At 52.3% G+C, this 20,496-nt stretch overlaps 1 protein-coding gene across 1 annotated transcript; it reads left to right on the forward strand.

The window, feature by feature from the left end:
- The first annotated feature begins 2,273 nt into the window (after nt 1-2,273).
- On the forward strand, nt 2,274-12,993 carry PIPOX (pipecolic acid and sarcosine oxidase). The gene is made up of 8 exons (XM_077311760.1): nt 2,274-2,454; nt 3,687-3,835; nt 5,128-5,341; nt 6,037-6,219; nt 8,332-8,484; nt 9,158-9,316; nt 10,385-10,460; nt 11,581-12,993. The coding sequence occupies exons 1-8, from the start codon at nt 2,326-2,328 to the stop codon at nt 11,709-11,711; spliced, it is 1,194 nt and encodes a 397-aa protein (XP_077167875.1). The 5' UTR covers nt 2,274-2,325; the 3' UTR covers nt 11,712-12,993.
- The last annotated feature ends 7,503 nt before the right edge of the window (nt 12,994-20,496 follow it).

Below are 20,496 nucleotides of genomic sequence, written 5' to 3' on the forward strand. Positions count from 1 at the left end.
ATGTCTGCTGCATGTCTGCTGCCTTACCACTTTGCGCCAAAAGAGGCTCTGGGATGAAAGCAAATCTCTGCCAAGCAAATCTCTGCCAACTCAAGGCGACACCCTGCATAGGGTGTTCCGGCAAGAGGCGAGCAGAGCTGGGTTGGTACCGCTGGGCTATGCACACTTTGCAACTCCCCGCATCTGTGGGGTCTGTGGGCAGCAGAAGTCACAAACAGAGAAATCCTAAAGCACGTAAAGCCTAATCAATCATTGGTAGGCAAAACCAGGAAACTTCGGCTCACTTGCTTTGGCCAGATCATGCGATCCAACTCAATGGAGAAAGCAATTCTGCTAGGATCGGTCAGTGGAAAAAGGAAACCAGGCTGACAAAGGGCACGGTGGTTAGACATGATCCAGATGGACACCGGCCAGAACAATGCACAGCTGAGGGAGGGGGTACGGGATTGTGGTGACGGCTGTGCCACGGGATGACCAAGAGACAGCTGATTTGGCTGACAACAACAACAACACTTGCTATTCTGTTTCTCCGTTGGTGATTCTTTGGGGTTGTATATATAAAGCTACTGATCATAATACAGTAAAATGACTGTTACTTATATTTTTATTTCTAGAGGGCTCCTGGCATTTTCGGAGCAGCCATCAATCCTTAATGATCTGTTAAGAGTAAATCATGACACATTCAAAAAGGTTTTTGGATAGACATATGCCCTTTTTGTACGCTTCCAATTCCTTGTATGACATTGTGTTATTTTTATAGCTGCCACTGAGGAAAGCATTCGAAACATGGGCTAGATAACTGGTACACATTTTGGCAATTTTTAATTTTTCCACTGGCTATTTGCTATCATTGTTTGCACTGTGTGACGTGTATACTCAGAAGTAAAGATACAAGAATTGTTCTATACAAGCCTGTCCGTTTCTTTGCTTCTTGGGGGCCATTCTCCAGGTGGGGCCTGGAGATCTCCCAGAATTCCGACTGATCTTCGGACTACGGAGATCTGTCGCCCTGGAGAAAATGGCTCCTTTGGAGGGTAAGATGTTTGGCATTATACTCTGCTGAGGCCCTGCCCCTCCATAAACCCTGCCCTAGCCAGGATTCGCTATCAAGTCTCCAGGAATGTCATAGAATAGAATCAATTGTTGTTGTTGTTAGGTGCGAAGTCGTGTCCGACCCATCGCAACCCCATGGACAATGATCCTCCAGGCCTTCCTGTCCTCTACCATTCCCCGGAGTCCATTTAAGTTTGCACCGCCTGCTTCAGTGACTCTATCCAGCCACCTCATTCTCTGTCGTCCCCTTCTTCTTTTGCCCTTGATTGCTCCCAGCATTAGGCTCTTCTCCAGGGAGTCCTTCCTTCTCATGAGGTGGTAGAATCATAGAATCATAGAGTTGGAAGGGACCACTGTGCAAGACACTCACCACCCTATCGCTCATCCACGGTAACCTGCCACCCCTTTGAGCCTTCACAGAACCAGCCTCTCTGTCAGATGGCTATCCAGCCTCTGTTTAAACATTTCCAAAGATGGAGAACCCACCATCTCCCGAGGAAGCCAGAGTTGGTGACCCTGTACAGGAAACACAGCCAGTGTCTTTATGGTCTTAGAATTTTTGTTCATGGACTGGACTTATCATTTCACATGGACTTTCCAAAGTGGCCCCCCCTGGGAAACAAACCACAGGCAAGCTTGGGGCAGAAATGGTGGGGGGAAACAAGACTTCCTTCTGTTGCTGCAGAAGAACAGCAGAGCTGGGTTTCTAGTGCCCCTTTTTCTCTACCCGAAGGAGTCTCAAAGCAGCTGACAATCACCTCCCCTTCCTCTCCCCACAACAGACACCCTGTAAAGGAGGGGAGGCTGAGAGAGCTCTGAGAGAACTGCAATGAGCCCAAGGTCACCCAGCTGGCTGCAAGTGGAGGAGGAGTGGGGAATCTAACCCGGTTCTCCAGATGAGAGGCTGCCGTTCTTAACCACGACACCACGGCGGCTCTCAAAAAGAAGTGCTGTGTTTTTTTAACCCTGCTTTTCACTCCCCAAAGGAGTCTTAAAGCGGCTTACAATCGCCTTCCCTTCCTTCTTCTTTGGGAATCTGAATCGGTACTAAAAATAAATGCTAAGGGGGGCAGGGAACAAAGGCGAGGGAGGGCTCCCAGCGAGCATGGACGGTGCGACTCCTTCCTTCCTTCCTTCCTCCCTGCTGGCCGAGGCCATGCCGGGCAGTGGGCCAAGGGCCCGTTGCCAAGGACAAGCCAGGCCTCTGCAGCCTGAACTTTGTCCCTGTCTCCTCCCCTGGGCTCCGTGGTGGGGCAGAGACAAGACTCCTCCATGGCTGTCCACAAGGCCTCCAGCCTGAGCTGCGTCTACGATGCCGTGGTGGTGGGAGCAGGGATCCAGGGCTCGTTCACCGCCTATCACCTGGCCAAACGAGGACGGAAGACCCTCCTGCTGGAGCAGGTAGAGATGCCCTCCTCTCCCCTATAGGGGGGGGGGGGTAGGGCTGCCAGAACCAAGTTGGGAAACTCCTGGGGATTTGGGAATGGAGACTGAGGAGGACCGAGACCTTAGTGGGACACAGTGCTGCAGAGCCCTCCCTGCAAAGCAGCCCGGAGATGAGCTGTCATTCCGGGGGTCCCGGGGGGGGGGGGGCTGGCATCCCTAATGCAATGCAGCTCCCAAAGGAGAGGGGAACGTTGGTCCCTTGCTGCCTCGGCCCTTATGGGCCCTGCCCTCATCTGGGGTGCATCTCCTGGGTTCCTCGTCCCCTCCAGAGGGGTTAAATTTCGCCAAAGCTGCCCCTTCCTTTCCCTCTGCCAGGCGTGCTTAGAAAGGAGGCAGCATTTCAAAAACGCTCTTTCGCCCTCCCGCATGACCGGAGTCCAGATATTTAGATTTTTGCCAGCCCCACCAGACTCAGCCAGGTACTAGATTGCTATTTTTTAAAACATCAAGACTTGGCAAACAACCCTCATTTGATCTTTAAATGTAGGAAGGTGCCCTTTTCATGTCTTTTTGGCTTCTGGATGATCATGCGACCCGTTTTCGTTGCCGCCCTTCTGGGGCAGCATGGTGGCTTCTAATCTGGAGAGCTGGGTTTGAGCCCCCACTCCTCCTCCACGTGCAGCCAGCTGGGTGACCTTGAGCCAGTCACAGATCTCTCAGAGCTCTCTCCGCCCCACCTGCCTCATGGGGTGGCTGTTGTGGGGAGAGAAAGGAGAAGGTGACTGGAAGCCACTTTGAGACTCCTTGGGGTAGAGAAAAACGGCATTTAAGAACCAACCCTTCTTCTTATGCTGCTTCTATTCATCCTGCACGCCGTCATCAATTTTAACAGTAATGTTTTGTTGCATTTCCAGAATCGAGGAGAGGGGTGTTTGGGAGGGGTGTCAGACATTTCATGCCAAGTGGGAGCACGGGGCAACCTGCGACTTCCCAAAATGTACAGGTTGGCCACTAAGTTCAGAAACCTGTATCGTGTGTTGCTAAAGAATGTTGGACTAGTAAATGGGAATCCCAAGTTCAAATCTCCACTCGTTGTGTGACCTTGGGCCAGTCACACTCTCTCAGCCTGTCCTACCTCGCAGGGTTATTGTGAGGAGAAACCGGAGGAGAAAAGCTGCTTGGGGTCCTCGTGGGGGATTAAGGCAGGAAACAAATGAATGAAATCTCTTTTCCTCCTTCCCTTCCAGTTCCCTCTGCCCCACACGCGAGGAAGCTCCCATGGGCAGAGCCGCATCATCCGCAGCGCCTACCCCAAGGATCACTACGTGGCCATGATGCAAAGAGCTTATCAGCTGTGGGCAGTGCTGGAGGCTGAGGCTGGGACCTCGCTCCACAGGTGAGACTCCTTGGACATGGAATGGGGATGCCAAGACGCACCTGGGCCATGGGGCCAGTCCCAAAAGACTTGCTGGGAAACCCACTCACCCTCCTGGCAATATGACACTATGGCAGGGGTGTCTGGGCTCCCCAGATGTCCACGGACTACAATTCCCATGAGCTCCTGCCAGCACTGGCTACCCCTGCACTATGGCAAGACATCGGCACTCTGCACAGGCCCAGAGATGCTCTCTTTTAGAAGAGGATTCCAGCTTTCAACGAGCAGATAACTCAAACCTGTTTTCGCCTGGGGCTAAGTACAAGGAACGCAAGCAGCCAAAATGCTCCAAAGTCCGTTATCTGTTCCTAGCCACAAAGTGGGGTGGGGTGGTCAGAAGGTCAGACAAGGATCTGGAGGGTCCTGGTTCGAATTCCCACTCCATCCTGGAAGCTTGCTGGGTGACTTTCAGCCAGTCACACGCTCTGGGCCTTACCTACCGCGCAGGGTGGTTGTGGCAAAGTGATAATGGCAGAGAGGAGAGCTATGTACGCCAACTTGCATCCCCACTGTGGAGAAAGTTGGGGTATAAATGAAGTCCGTGGATAATAAATAAAATCGAGACGCTTTAGATGTTGCTCCTCTCAGCCTGCCCCCACTCCCCATTTCCCCTGGAGGGGTCAGCTACTCCCAGTGCACCCCCCCCCCACCAGCAATGCACACTCAGGACTACCTGGACACTACCTGTCCTGGGGAGTAGAACCCCGACCAGCCAGGTATTCTCTTCCTGCCCCTGGTTCCCTCGATTCCCGATCTGACATCTTCCCCCTCCCCTCCCCAGCCAGGGCCACCAGCCAGCAATTATGCCCCCTGCCCCACAGCGTGATGAGACAGATTCTCCACATAATTTATTTGACTCTCTAAAAGAAGAGCCATTAAGGAAATACGCATCTCAATGATTTTTCATCTGGCCCAGGTCAGCCGTAACAGAGCCATCCGTCTTATTAGCCAGGAGTCAGGAAAAAGCCCAGCTGCGTGGCCGGCCAGGAGGTGCCGCTGCCTCCAGGGACACGTCTTTGGGTGGCTCTGCCAGGGCTCTTATACATCCTGACTGCAAGGGGGTGGGGGCGAGGGAGTGATGTCTGGGGCAAAACTGGGGCAGGAGGCCCTCACCAGATCATCCCTTGCTCTCTTGGCCACTCTGGAGCTTGTAATTTTCATCCCAGACTCACGGGGTGTGGGCTTCGTCCCCCAGTGATCCTTCCCCCAGCCCCACAAGTGGAGCTCCTCCAACGTCAGCCCTGTTTCTACAGACCAACCCCGATGCTGGTTCTGGGGCAGCAGCAGAACCCCACGTTCCAGAGCTACTGGCAGACCATGCAGCGCCTCAATATCCCCAGTGAAGTTTTCACTCCGCAAGCCCTGGCCGAAAAGTATCCGGAGATCCATCCCCAGGCCGGGGAGATGGCCGTGGCAGACCTGACGGCAGGAGTCCTGTACCCCGACAAGGCCCTGAGGGCTGTCCAGGTAACAAGGAGGGAGGAGAGGTGACCCCCCCCCAAAAAAAACACCTCTTTCTTCTTTCAGCTACTGCCCCCTTGACGGTGGGAGTCTAGGGGGGCAGTTTGGTTCAGAGGCCTGCTTGGAAGGTGCCCCATCTCTTGTTCTTACTATTTTCCTGTACCCCCAATTCTACTCCTGCCTCGGACCCTGGAAACTGACACCGAGGCCAGCTGAGAACGGTTGTATAACTAGCAGGAAAGAGTTGCTAGAATGCCAGGGGTGCATTGCTCAGATAGACTGCTCCTGCTCTAAGGATGCTCGCCTCCAGGTGGGAGCAGGGGATCTCCTGGAATTACATCTCATCTCTGGGCTATAGGGATTGGGCTGCTTTGGAGGGTGGACTCAATGGCATTTCTTTAGGATCCCTTCACCCCAAAGGCTGGACTCTGTATCCAATCTTTATTGGAAGCTGCCCTGAGCCCTACCCTCCCAGGCGCCTGCTGCAGTCTCCAGTTTTCCAACTTGTCTTTTTTGGGGGGGAGCCACCCCAATTTCTCACCTGTGGTCAGGAGGGACCTGGCAATGCAATCCTGGGCAGATATATTTTGGGCAATCAAAAAATGTTAGCCAAGGAAGAGGACCATGAGCAGACTCCTGTGGGGCTTGGCCGAGGGGGGCACAGAAGAGACTGATCCAGATCCCTTCTCCTCCCCCCCCAGGAGCAGTTCCGGCGCAGTGGAGGGACTCTGCGGGATGGTGAAAAAGTGCTCAGCATCCTTCCTGGGGATGCGGTCACCGTGACGACCAACCAAGGGGAGTACCGGGCGAAAAGCCTCGTGATCACGGCAGGGCCCTGGACCAGCCACCTCCTGGCTCCGCTGGGGCTGCAGCTGCCCCTCCAGGTGAGTACTGGGCTGTGCCACACACCCGTGGGGGGGACAAGAACCTGGGGTCAACCCAAGACTGGAGCTGCAAGTAGAACCAAATTAGGTACAGCATTTCACGCTGTAGGAAGGGGACCGACCATCTTTTCAAATTTTTGCGTACATTAAAAATTCCATGCAAGCAGCATGGAAAGGTGCGTACTTGGTGTTCTTTCCTTGCAGCGTTAGCTTTCTGCTTGCAAGATTTCTTTGTATTTGCATGGGGAGCATTCAGAGGTGAGACTTTTCTCGCCTGGAGTTGGAAGCAGCATGGCCAGTCCTCCCACCTCTTATTGATCCTACGGTGGTCCAGGACAGAGTCAACGTTTTGTGCAATTGAGGGTCTCACCTGCAAGGTGAGACGTCACCTGACCATACCACAACAAGGCTGTTCAGTGTATGGTTGCCAGCCTCCAGATGATGCCTGGAGATCACCCAAAATTCCAACTGATCTCAAGATGCCAGAGAGCATTTTTCTAGAAACAATGGCTGCTTCAGAGCATTATAACTTGTTGAGGTCTCTCCCCAAATTCCATTTTCCATTCCCAGATCTCCTGGAGCTTCTCTAGGAGTTGGCAACCTTGTTTGGGGAGATTTATTATTTCTGCTTTGCTGGAACCAAAGTGAACCAGAGGGAGGGGGAGCATGTAGCCAAGTGACGGGCAAAAAATTTTGTCGCCCTCTTTGCTGCTTTTCTTTTCTTATCTCACTGCTGGCACCAATTTGCTGCCTCCAAGCATTTCTCCCCTGCTCTAATCAAGCTGATTACAGTGCGCCTTCTACCTTTCCCGACTGCTTCCCTGGCAGCTCCGCCCCACCTTTGGACTGGGGTCTCCATTCCCGCTAGCATCTGATGAAGGGAGCTGCTCCTAACCCTGGAGCTATTGTTGGTTTCTAAGGCGCTCCGCAGCTCAGATCTTGCTCTTTATTTATGCTTTCTTAATTACGATGTTGCATTCCCTGCTCAAATCCTCCCAAAGGACATGATCCAGGTAATATTAAATCAAGGCTGCTGAAAGCAAGAGGACTTCAATTAGTCGCAATTAACTTGTTCCTTTGGTTGCAACAGGGATTCATCACATTGCAATGTTTGCTGGATTGAGGCCAGGATTTAAAACCTCCGCACGGCCATTTGAAAAAGCGAACATGTTGATTTTCCCCACCGACTGACCTCAAAACTCATTTCAACGTTTCCACCCCGATAAAAAAAGAAATCAGCCCCTTTGGTATAATGTTAATTCTTCTGCATTGGGTAAGAAAGATGCTGTGTGCTGGGACCTAGGCACGAGCCAGCTCTGATCTGGAGGACTGGGCTTGATTCCCCGCTCCTCTACATGCAGTAAGCAGGGGGACTTTGGCCTGGTCACAGTTCTCTTGGAGCTGTTCTCCTAGAGCAGTTCTATTAGAGCTCTCTCAGTCCCTCCTACCTCAAAGAGTGTCTGTTGTGGGGAGAGGAAAGGGAAGGTGAATTTAAGCTGCTTTGAGAATCCTTCGGGTAGAGAAAAGCTGCAGATGAGATCCAACTCTTCTTCTTCAGTAATATCAGGGCTCTCTCAGCCTCACCCACCTCACAGGGTTTCTGTTGTGGGGAGAGGAAAGGGAAGGTGACTGTAAGCCACTTTGAGACTCCTTCGGGTAGAGGAAAGTGGCAGATAATAACCAACTCTTCTTCGTCTTCTCCTCCTCCTCCTCCAACTTGTTTGAAAGCCTCAACTCAGTGCTTTGTTCCTTGGCTTGATTAACCTCCTGGTGGGGTCTGGTGATCTCCAGAGATTACAACTGATCTGCAGACAAATCAGATCAGGTCCCCTGGAGAATGGGGGTGTTTTGGTGGGCAACAGTCATTCCCCCCCAGGCTCCACCTCCAAATATCCAGGAGTTTCCCAGACTGGAGCTGGCATCCAAAGAGAGAGTCCGGTCTCAATATGCATGAATGCCACCCAACACAGCTGGCAAGCTCTCTGTGGCCCCTGACTCATGCCTGTCCCTCTGCTGCTTAGCGCATGACATGGTCAAAACCTTCCTGGGCCTCCTCAGACACAGTCTCCCTTTTGCCAGGGTGAGGCCTCACTCTCTTCCTTGCCCCCCCAGCCCCTCCGCATCCACGTGTACTACTGGCGGGCCAAAGGTCCTGGTACTTGCAGCCATGTGGAACACCTCCCGTGCTTCCTGGGCATTAACCTCAACCAGAGCGCACATGACATCTACGGGCTGCCAAGCGACGAATACCCAGGCCTGGTCAAGGTGAGAGAAGGGCGGGGCCAGGTGCCCAGGGCGGGGCCCGGAGGGGACGCCTCCTTCTCTGGTGCGGAATCTGTTTTTGTTACTCTGCCTCCCAAGGAGGATTTCGCCAAGAGGTGCAACCACTCAAATGAAGACTTGCCCTGCATGTCAAGGCTGAAGCCTTTGGGGGTTTCCCTTTCGTGAAACTAGAACTCGGCGCAGTACATTTAAGGAGAACGGAAGAAAGGCAATCTGCGGGGCTCAGTGCAGCCAGATCCAAGGGCGATCTCTAGCTTAGGCAGCCTGAAAAGGCAAGGGGACCAATACTTATAGGAGAGGTCCATGAACACCTCTTAGCCATGATTCTACACTGGAGCCTCCAGGTGCAGAGGCAGTCTACCCTTGAAAGCTAGTTGCTGGTGGGGGGACATCGAGGGAGGCTTGATTCTCCATGCCCCTCCTTGTGGGCTTTTTAGGGTATATGGCTGGCCCCTTTGGGAAACAGGATTCCGGGATTAGAGTGATGCACCTCCTGATAATTCTGCCGTGCTGTCCTGCTGAATTTCTTCACTCTGTGACAGATGCAGGACAATGTTGTGAAAGTGGAGACCATCACCAGGGCCCCCTGCAGCCCCCCAGGCAGGCAGAGAGACCCGATTCCCTCCCAGACAGACTCTCCTCTGCCCTTCTCCAGATCTGCTGTCACACCGGAAGCCCCGTGGAACCCGATCGACCCGATCAACTGGACCCGGCCTCTGCCGTGCCTGACCTCCAGATCCTCCGGGGGTTCCTGAGGAACTATCTGCCGGGGCTGGATCCGGAACCAGCCCTAGAGGAGCGCTGCCTGTATACAGTAAGGAGCTGTCAGGAAGCTGTCCCCAGGGCTTCGGCTGGGAACGAGCATGTTTTACATTTCCTTCCGCTAAGGGGGGTCCAAAAGCAAGGGAGGCTCTGGATCGTCACCCCCCAGACTGTAGCCATGCTGCTTAGGTAGACTCCCCTGCGGAATTTCAGCCTGTTATGCATCGTGGGCCATTCTCTCGTCATGCTAGAACTTGTCTGCCTGTCTCTCTCCGCACACAACCGATGATTGGCAGGAAGCAAACCCCTGCCATGCTCCATCGGGTTTTTTGCACAACAATCGGGAGGGACCGGGAGACAGGCAGACCCCCCAGTTCTCCCCGTTTGGGATCTGCTGGGCAGGATCACCACTCCTGGGGTCTGGCTCCTGGGCAAGTTGCCTGCCAGTGTTCTTTCAAGAATGGCTCAGCCGACACCAAGGATCCTCAACGCGGTGCCCACGGGCACGATGGCACTGACCAATACCTTTTCTGGTGCCCGCCGAGTGTTTTTAGAAAATTATTATTATTATTATTATTATTATTATTATTATTATTATTATTATTATTATTATTATTATTATTATTATTATTATTATTAGATTTATAGCCCGCCACTCCCTTGCAGCTCGTGGCGGGTAACAATATCGCAATTCCCCATTAAAACCCCATAAAACAATAATAACATTGCCAATATTGCCGGCATGGCAAGAATGGCAGCTCAACTCCCCCCCCTCCCTCCCACTACTAGCGGGTGGAGAGGAGGTCCTGATGATGTTTTGCTTCGGGTCCAGAACCTGAGTCCCAGGGGGAGGCATAGATCTATTATCAGCCCCGGCCTCAACCATTTTGCCCAGCAAGGCTCCTGATTGGCCATTGGAGATTTAATAGGCTGTGCTGATTGTTTTGCTAGGCCTTTCGGGGTGTGAGTGAAGGTAAGCTGTGGCAGCCATTTTGTGCCCGCCTCCTGCAGGAGCCATTTTGGGACAGCCATTTTGTGGCTGCCCTCAACACAGCTTAATAGATAAGCTTGAAAAAGGCAGGCGACCCTTAATCTGCATGATGCCCATTTGTATTCTCAGAACACTCCCGATGAGGCCTTCATCTTAGATCGGCACCCAAGGTTCAGCAATATCATCATTGGGGCGGGATTCTCAGGTAAGCCATGTTGATATGGCCAGGGTGGGGAGAGGAGGAGGAGGAGGGTGCGCAGATGGAGGGGTGTGGGAAGATGGCCTGGGGATGTCTACGAAGAGGAACCTTCCAAAGCATTTGTGTAGCATTCTATAGCAAGGTAGCCCCTATGACAGGTTGTATCCTTATAGCCCACAGGCTATTGAAAGACATGCACCACTGACAATTTGGGCGGCCTTTGGAAGAGAGTTAATGACCAATAGCTAGGCATCTTCTTTCATTAAGTGACTCCGATAAGTTTACAGCTCTTACCTTGGAGCTTTTATTGGCTGTTGTACATATTTTATAAGAGCCTCTTGTGGCGCAGAGTGGTAAGGCAGCAGACATGCAGTCTGAAGCTCTGCCCATGAGGCTGGGAGTTCAATCCCAGCAGCTGGCTCAAGGTCGACTCAGCCTTCCATCCTTCGGAGGTCGGTAAAATGAGTACCCAGCTTGCTTGCTGGGGGGTAAACGGTAATGACTGGGGAAGGCACTGGCAAACCACCCCGTATTGAGTCTGCCATGAAAACGCTAGGCTGTCACCCCAAGGGTCAGACATGATCCAGTGCTTGCACAGGGGATACTTTTACCTTACATATTTTATATGTGTTAAAACCAGTCCTATGAAGAAGGCCCTAGAAGGGCCGAAACACATCACTCTGGTGGTTCGTATAACGCATAGCACACTGTTTTGCAACAGCCTATGGGCTGTATCTGTGTTTTTAATCCCTAAAGTTTTTTTTCTTAATTTTGCACGGTAAAAGTAATTTAATTTTAACATGTATACAGACATTCAAAATTTGAAGGACCTAACTGTCCCCAGTTGGGTTTTTATGGTCCTAGTTCCAGTTCCCCCACCCCTTTTCAGTTTCTAAAAGAAAGGATCTAAAAGAAAGGAGCGAATCAGGCCTGTCAGCAGTAAAACTGGGTAGAATGGGGAAATGCTCGTGCAAACAGAGAGCAGAATGAGGAAGGGCACGATTCAGGCATCGCTGAACGGGGAGCAGTTCACTGTTTTCTCCCCCCGCCCCCCGAGGAGAGTGGAGCAAGGGTGGAGCAGTCATTTGCATCTGGTTCTCTCTCTTCCTTCCTTTCTCTCCCACAGGCCACGGGTTCAAATTTGGCCCAGTCATCGGGGAGATTCTTTGTGAGATGAGCCTGGGGGAGGAGCCCCCTTACGATCTGGCGCCCTTCCGGATCAGCCGCTTCCACGCCTCCCCCAAGGCCGCCCTGTGAATGCCAGCATCTTGGATGAGATGACGGTCGGGAGCATCACTCCACTTTTAAAAATACCCTTGGAACACGATCCCTTGTTCTGCTCATTCGGAGGCCCTGCTATGGATACACCAGGAGCTGCAGGAGACCCCCCCCCCCCGCAATGCAGTGTAACCTGCCCCACCAAGAGGCCTGAAAAGATGCTCCAGAGGTCATCGGGTGTCCTTCTTTACCCCAGAAGTGGTATGTCCTACAGGCAGGATTTCTGAATTTCCACAAGAATGTTAAAGGAGTTTAGCTCAAAGAGACCAACGCTCACCGGGTCCAGCATCTCCTTTCCCGCAGTGGCGAGCCAGATGCCCAGGGCTTTTGCCTTCATGCCCACCTTATAGACCAGGGATCCCCAACGCGGTGCCCATGGGTGCCATGACACTCACCAAGTGTTTTTAGAACGTGGGCGGGGCCAGGAAGGGCTTCTGATTGGCCACTGGCTATGCCAATTAAAATGAAAGTGCTTCAACAGCAGCTGCCAACATTCTATTCTATTCTATTCTATTCTATTCTATTCTATTCTATTCTATTCTATTCTATTCTATTCTATTCTATTCTATTCTATTCTATTCTATTCTATTCTCTGTTTCCCAGGGTGTTTTTAAAATTACCGCAATGCTCCCCTGCACTTGGGCTTCTTCTTGCGGCAGTAGGGATGCTGGCCCCCAGGAAGGCCCTGGGGATCCCCAGGAATTACAGCTCATCTCCAGACTAAACAGATCAGCTCCCCTGGAGAAAAGGGCTGCTTTGGAGGGGGGACCCCATAGCATTAGACTCCACTGACCGAGGTCCCTCCCAGCCTCAAATCCTGCCCACTCTTGGCTCCACCTGACAACGCTGGGATTCCAAAGGGGCCTGAAGGCTCAAAAGGTTTGGGGACCCCCATTATAGGCCTTCTAGGTGGCCGCTCCAGGTTCTTTCGGGGTTGCTTTTAAATGGTTCGATTTTCCTCTCCATAGACAGAAAACACGTCTTGTGTACTCAGCATTGTACTTGAAAATGCCAGAGAGTGGTCTGCTTTCCCCACCCTGACTGAGTAATATTTGGGAAGACGAAGCAGGGGCCGTTCTGCTGGTCCGCATGTTCCTCTTCCATTGAGAAGGGGTGGGATCCAGCCCTGGGGAAGCTCCAAGGTTTCCCCTCTGATAACAGAACCACTGAAACGAAAGCTCCCTCTCCGCCCCCCAAGTCCCCCTTCCCCACCTCCTGACTGCCTTTCGAGAAGCAGCGCAATAAAAACCAGGAGAAGTCATTTAACATTCAGATTCATTAAACACACACACCAGCCCCCCTGGGCTGAGCCACCCCCTCCCCTCCCCCATGCACACACTGATGCGCACTTCAGAGTCAAGCGAAATGTTTTAAAGTTAAATGTGCCATTTTATTATCATTAGATAGCTTAGCTTAATAGAGGCGCATTACCGTCATGCCGGCTTTATGGCTCCGGGCCGGAGCGCGGATGCGTTTCCGTTTGCGCTTTGCCAGAGTAGCCTGTTGGGCTGAGGAGTTTGCAGACTTCTTCGGAGAAACGCCGGGCTTTGCGTGCGGAGGCATGCGGACCTGCCTTATGGGTGCACACGATGCATGAGGATGATGCCTCATGCAGGCGACTTCCTTGAATTCTAAGAATCTCAGAAGACGGGTTCTGCTGAATCAGCCGTGGGAGGATCTGTCTAGTCAAGAAAGGGCCAAAATGTGGCTCTCCAGAGGTGCAGGGACTACAATTACCATGAGTCTTCCACCAGCATAATGGGCAAGAGCTCGTGGTAATTGTAGTCCATGGACCTCTGGGAGAGTCATATTCTGACCACCCCTGGTATAGTCCAACATCCTGCTTTGTATAGGCGGCAGTGAGAAGGCCTCCAAAGGAGAGCACAGAGGCCAAGGCCTCCTCCCAGCATCCAGCCTTCTAAGGTAGACTGCCTCTGCACATGGAGATCCTACTTACCCATCAGGGTTAAACAGCCACTGACAGGCCACTTTTCCATTCATTAATCTGACTCCCTGTTGAGAAGCCATCTAAAGCAGGGGTTGGGAGGGTGTAGCCCAATCCCTTCAGATCGCAGAAGCTACACAGGGTCAGGACTTGGAATTCGCATCCAGTGGCAACACAGAGACTGACAAGATGACACATATCTGGAAAAGGGGAGCTTCAAGCCCCCAAAGCTTATCCCCACAAAAATCAGATTGGTCCCTAAGGTGCTAATGGCCTGGAAGCGAGCCTTTCTACCACAAACCGACGTGGCTGCCTTCTCCAACAACTAGGGAGTCCACCAAGGAAGACTCTGCAGAGGCAGGCCAAGGCAAGCCATTTGCTTCTCGCTCGCCTTGGAAGCCCCCTGCTGGGCTTGCCGGCAGTGGGCTGCATCCTGACGGCCCTTTGCATGCATGCACACACGCACGGAGACACACAAGTTAGTGGCTGCCACCGCATCCCACGGCCCTGGATTCCGTGAGCAAAGCGGTACCGGAGAGGTCTTTGGCACGTCCGGAACATCATCTCCGTTGGAAGCCATCCCAAAGCAACTTCCTCCCAATGCATCCGGGTGCTGCGGTTCATCCAAGGTGAAGTGACAGCTGGCCCAGATTCACCCCAAATTGGGAATCTTTGTGCCCGCCCCCCCCCCCCGCCTCGTTCTCCCCAGGCTCAACCAGGGGTAGTCGAACTGCGGCCCTCCAGAGGTCCATGGACTACAATTCCCTGGCAGCAGGCAGGGGCTCATGGGACTTGTAGTCCATGGACCTCTGGAGGGCCGCAGTTTGACTACCCCTGCTTCTAGTCCCTTGGAATTCTCAGTGCATTGGGAAAGGCCTTCTCTGGCAAAGTTTCTTGCGTCAGAGGAGAAAGTTTTCTCAGCCAGCAGGAACATTGCTTTGTCCCTGAGCCTGCCTTTCACTCACCCAGGGAGGGGCTCTTGAGGGGCAGGGAAAGAGCTTAGGGTCCCCCCCCCCAACCATTCTCCTGGTCGCCAGTCCAACCCAGCAAAGTCAAATTCCGCCAAACCTGTAAGGGGATTTGGGGGGGGGGGGTAGCAGAGGAGGGGAGGGGTTAGGGAGGACTTTGAATCATTTATAAATCTTAATAAATATGCAAACGAGGTGCCGAGAATCGGAGCCCTCGAGCAGTTCTCGTTAATTATTTAAAGGTATGGTAATGCGGAGGAGCCGGCTCATTTGCATAAACCCCAGCCCGGCATCTTGGCAACCCCGCAGGGAAAAGGTTGCAACGATGACCCCCCCACATACACACACACCTCTCCCCAGAAGCACAGGTGCTCCGTCAGCTTCCACCCCTTCCAAATTCTGTCAGGGCGGCTAGGCAGAATGCGTCTGCTGTCAAACAGGCCTAATTTGGAGTGGGCTCCTTATCTCCACTGCCCTCCGTCTGCCATTTCGGTCATGCCCAACAGATTCAGCTCAAACCACTCCATGCATTGCGAAATGTGGAATTAAGGATTGAAGGGATGCTAGATGGCCTAACCTCCCATGCCATTCCAAATCTGTCTCCTGACCCAGTGCCCTATGGGGCTGCCCCAGCTGCTAGGAGGTTGCATTCCCTCCCCCTTTCACCTCTCCCAGGAACAGGTGGAAAGAGATTTTGAGCCTGCTCGGTGTCTTTAAATAAATTAGCCACTACAGATGGCAAGGTTTCAAGACCAGCTGGCTGGACCAAGAGTGGTGTTCTAAAAATACAAAAATAAATAAAATAATTTTTTGCCCACAACAGAAGGAAAAAATTGGGTTGATTTGGGGATACGGCGCAGTTTGGGGGCCATCTCGCTGCACTGATGCAAGCGTGGATTATTTTTTGGATCCTTGCAGTCAAAAGTGACAGGCTCAAGAGGGGCAGCCATACTTTCAAATAATAATTTTAAAAAATTGAAAAATGCAAGCAGCAAGCGTATCGGATGGATGTGGGGGGAGCGTGCCTCATGCAGGGTCTTGTTTGGCCACTGAGCCTGCCTTTGTCATTAGCCAGACATTTATCCTAGTGTGGGTAAGATACACCATTCTCAGCTCTCACCCATTTTAATTTCACAACCACCCTGTGAGGTAGGTTCGGCTGAGAGAGACTCGGCAAAGGTCGCCCAATGAACGTCATGGCAGGATGGAATGTACGTTCAACAGCAGAGTTTGCTTTCTTTCTATGCAGCGCATGAAACCGTAGGATTGTTTCTTTTTTTAAAGAAGAGCTGTTTTTTGTACCCCGCTTTTCACTGCCCAAAGGAGTCTCAAGGCGGCTTACAATCACTGACTCTTCCTCTCCCCACAACAGACACCCTGTGAGGGAGGTGAGGCTGAAAGAGCCCTGATATTACTGAAGAAGAAGAGTTGGTTCTTATATGCCGCTTTTCTCTACCCAAAGGAGGCTCAAAGCGGCTTACAGTCACCTTCCCTTTCCTCTCCCCACAACAGACACCCTGTGAGGGAGGAGAGGCTGAGAGAGCCCTGATATTACTGAAGAAAAAGAGTTGGTTTTTATATGCCGCTTTTCTCTACCTGAAGGAGTCTCAAAGCAGCTTACAGTCGCCTTCCCTTTCCTCTCCCCACAACAGACACCCTGTGAGGCAGGTGGGGCTGAGAGAGCTCCGAGAGAACTGAGACTGGCCAAAGGTCACCCATCTGGCTGCATGTGAAGGAGGAGTGAGGATCAGAGTGTGGATCAGAGGCTGCCGCTCTTAACCAAGACACCCCGCTGGCTCTCTAAATGTTTAAAAACACTTTGCCCCTGACTGAGCCGGTCCCCATTTCAAGGGGAATCAAGGGGTCGCTTTCCCACAGCCTAAGGAGGCAATAACTGGGCGGGGCATCTGTGGGGACTCCCTCCCAAGGGCAGAGTCTTCCTCCTCACAACTCCTCCTTTCCCAGCTCTGTCAAAGGCTGCGCAGTAGAAACAGGGATGGACTCTTCAGAGATTTAAAGCTGCCTCTTGCTTTACGTATCCCCCCTCCATTCCCAGCTGAGGAAATGACAGGATGCTTCTGCCCACCGCCAGGCGCTCCTTCACCCGGAAGCCCCGTGCCAGGCAGACACCACAGAAGGCGCATCTCTGCCCCTACTGCTATTTCTGCTCACTCTGGAGAGGATCACGTTGTACAGCCGAGCAGGTGGGAGAGCCGGGGGGCAAGAGCGCTCTGCCTGCACCAGCTGTTCCAAACGAGGCAAGATTTGTGGCCCAGATCGGCTCCTGGCTCCCTCCCACAGAATGCCCCCCCTCCTGCCCCAGATTCCAAGCAGCCCCTCCTCCTTCATGCCCAAGGTCCCTCTGCCCAGGCCCTTTGGCTCCCGGTAGTTGCTTGTGGCGAGAAGGAAATTTCTAAGCCCCCGGACGGAATTGCCGCCCATGACCCTACGTGTTTCTAGGCCATGAGGACTTTGATTCAATTCAAAGTGCCCTAGATCTACAGTGGGGGAGTCCATGGCCGCTGTTCAAGATCCTGAGGGCCATGCAGGGTTTTATGGCTCCATCATGGATACAGTCAGGCCTGAAAACACCACAGAGTAACTTTTTTTGTCAGCAGCGGCAACGGTGGTGTTTCAAGAAGGCTGTCGGTCACTTAAAGCAGGGGTAGTCAACCTGTGGTCCTCCAGATGTCCATGGGCTACAATTCCCATGAGCCCCTGCCAGCAAACGCTGGCAGGGGCTCATGGAAATTGTAGCCCATGGACATCTGGAGGACCACAGGTTGACTACCCCTGACTTAAAGAAATCCAAGGAGCTTTAAGCCACTGAATACTTCTTCTTCTACCCAGGCAATTCCCACTGTGCGTGAAGAAGAACACCTCTTCTCAGGAGGAATTTACCACTCTGGATTCGCAAATCCTTGCAAATATTCAAAAACCCAAACCGAGCTGCCCACTTTATCGAGGCACTGCAGCTCTGCTTTGCAATATCCCCGATTAACCCTGGTGGCAGCTCAGTGGCAGAGAGAAAGAGATGCTTTTTAGCATCCTGCCTTTCACTACCCGAAAGAGTCTCAAAGCGGCTTAAAATTGCCTTTGTCTTCCTCTCCCCACAGCAGACACCCTGTGAGGTAGGCGGAGCGGAGAGAGCTCTGAAAGAACTGGGACTGGCCCCAGCTGGCTGCACGTGGACGAGTGGGGAATCAAACCCAGCCCTCCAGATTAGAGCCTGCTGCTCTTAGCCACTAACCTGGCTCTTATACCAAGGTGGGCACTGCCTAGGGATGCCAGCTTCCAGATGGGACCTGGGGACCTGGGGATCCCCTGCAATTACAGAGATGTTACCCTGGAGAAAATGGCCACTTAGAAGGCATTCTAGCCCACTGAAGTCCCTTCCCTTCTCAAACCTCTGTACGCCGAAAGTCTCTAGATTTTTCCCAACCTGGAGCCACCAACACTAGCAGTACCTGGAATAAGTAACTACCTGAGGTACCTCTATCAAAGTGCTGGAAGACATAATCCCAGAAGGCAGCAGGTGGTTAGAATCACAGTGTTGGAAGGGACCTTCAGGATCTAGCCTAACCCCCTGCAGAATGCAGGAACTCACAACAACCTGCCCACCCACAGTGACCCCAATTTCATACCCAAGTGATCCCTCCACCAAAAATCTCCAGAATCCATCCTGGCCTGGAGGAAATTCACCTGCCATCCCTCAGCGACAATTAGCAATTCCCTGGGTGTGCAAGGAAGGGCCACAAGAGACAAACCAGCCACTCACAATCTGCCCAAGTTCATCAAATCAGCATTTCTGTTAAAAGTTTAAAGAAATACGAATATGCGGCCAAGTGGTCTAAATGCATTGCATACAATATATGCTATTTGGCTCATATTATATGGATCTGGACCCTCAAAGGAAGGTACACAGAGCGGCTGCCTGGTCATGGCTGTATTGAACCAGGGCCTGTAGTTATTGATCAAGAGGCCTCTGCAATTTCAACTTCGCCCCAAGTCACAGTTAATAAGATTACAGCCTCTGCTGGGTCTTTTTAATTCTGGAATGACTTATGTCTGGAGCAATTGCATTGGACAGTTTATGTATGCTTGACCACTGGAGACGGCCACCGTGCCAGAACCCATTTGGTGGGCAGTCCGTTGGTTCTCGCTTGGTGTCTTATCATTTCACTTTGTATGTGATGCTATTGCTTTTGGGCCAGCTGTTGTTTTCCACTTTCTTGGTATTAAACGCACATATTAATTAAACACATATATGTATGGCTGTGAAAGTTGGACCATAAGGAAGGCCGAGCATCAAAGAATTAAGGCTTTTGAACTCTGGTGCTGGAGAAGACTCTTGCGAGTCCCTTGGACTGCAAGGCGAACACACCGGTCAGTCCTAGAGGAGAACAGCCCTGACTGCTCCTTAGAAGGCCAGATCCTGAAGATGAAACTCAAATAGTTTGGACACCTCATGAGAAGGAAGGAGTCCCTGGAGAAGAGCCTAATGCTGGGAGCGACTGAGGGCAAAAGAAGAAGGGGACGACAGAGAATGAGGTGGCTGGATGGAGTCACTGAAGCAGCCGATGCGAGCTTAAATTGACTCCAGGGAATGGTAGAGGACAGGAAGGCCTGGAGGAGCATTGTCCATGGGGTCGCGATGGGTCGGACACGACTTCGCACCTAACAACAACAACATATTTTCCGAGTTTTCAAAACTAGGCACTGCATTTGTACCAACAGGCCACATACTCATAGTTCTTTCGCCTTAGCCCTGACCTGGACATCTCAGGACAGCACGATCTCGTCAGATCTTGGAAGCTAAGCAGGGGTGACCTTGGCTGGCATTGAGATGGGAGACTTCCAAGGAGCTCCACCAAGGAACACTGGGGGTCATGATGTGGAGGACGGCCATGGCAAACCACCTGGGAATGTCCCCTGCCTGGCTGTCAGACCACCCTAAAGGGATAACGCTGGCTAGTATTTGGATGGGAGACCTCAGAGGATTTGGGTGGGTGTTCCTCCAGGCATCTGGAGGCCACTCTGGCTGACAATCTGCTACCCACAAGGCCCTGCCCATCCACCATGGAATCCTGGCCCCCTGGAGCAGATTCTGGGGCAGGGTGTTCATTCAGGGGATCCAATGAAGCCTGCAGGGCCTTAGCAGACTGGCCTCGCCCAAGGAGCTCTCAAATCGAGCCAGAGGCCAAACCGGGAAACAGAAGTTGGGTAAAAGGTAAAGGAAAGGTTAGACATGGTCCTGAAGGTGGCTCAGCCTCTAAAGATGGGGAAGTTGGGCAGGCAATGCCCCTCCCATTTCTCAGGACCCCTCTGAGATCCAGGGGCCGCAAAGGAAGGTGGGAGAGGAGGGGACAGAGACACCCTGGGACCCAAATGTGCTAAGAGGGTGGGTGGGAAGCGAAAGGGAAGCTTGCCAAAGATGCTGCCCGCCATCTCTCTGCATGCTCCCGCAACCTGTCTCCTCTTAACTCCTCTGGCATCTCTGCGTGGGGCGCGAGGGGATCAATCAATCCCAAGGCAGAATTAGCCGCTCCCAGAAGCGGCTTCCTGTTGAGTCTCTTAAAGATCTCCCATGCTGGGCTTATCTCCTTCCAATCAAGAACAATGACTCATGCAGCAGCATGGATGGGTGGGGGGGGAGGACAAGCTCCTCCAGCTTTTTGCCAACTTTTTCTGGGGTGTGAAGAGTGCTTACAACTCTAATGCAAAAAATAAAAATAAAAGGCCTTCTTTTCCTTCCAGCTTCTTGGGAAGCGACAAGTGATCAAAACGAGCTTCCTTCCTCCAAGAAAACCCAGTCTCCCTCGGAGAAAAGAGAACTCCGGTTCACCACCCA

The sequence above is a fragment of the Paroedura picta genome, chromosome 15, assembly GCF_049243985.1.
Source record: "Paroedura picta isolate Pp20150507F chromosome 15, Ppicta_v3.0, whole genome shotgun sequence".
Classification (NCBI taxonomy): Eukaryota; Metazoa; Chordata; class Lepidosauria; order Squamata; family Gekkonidae; genus Paroedura; species Paroedura picta.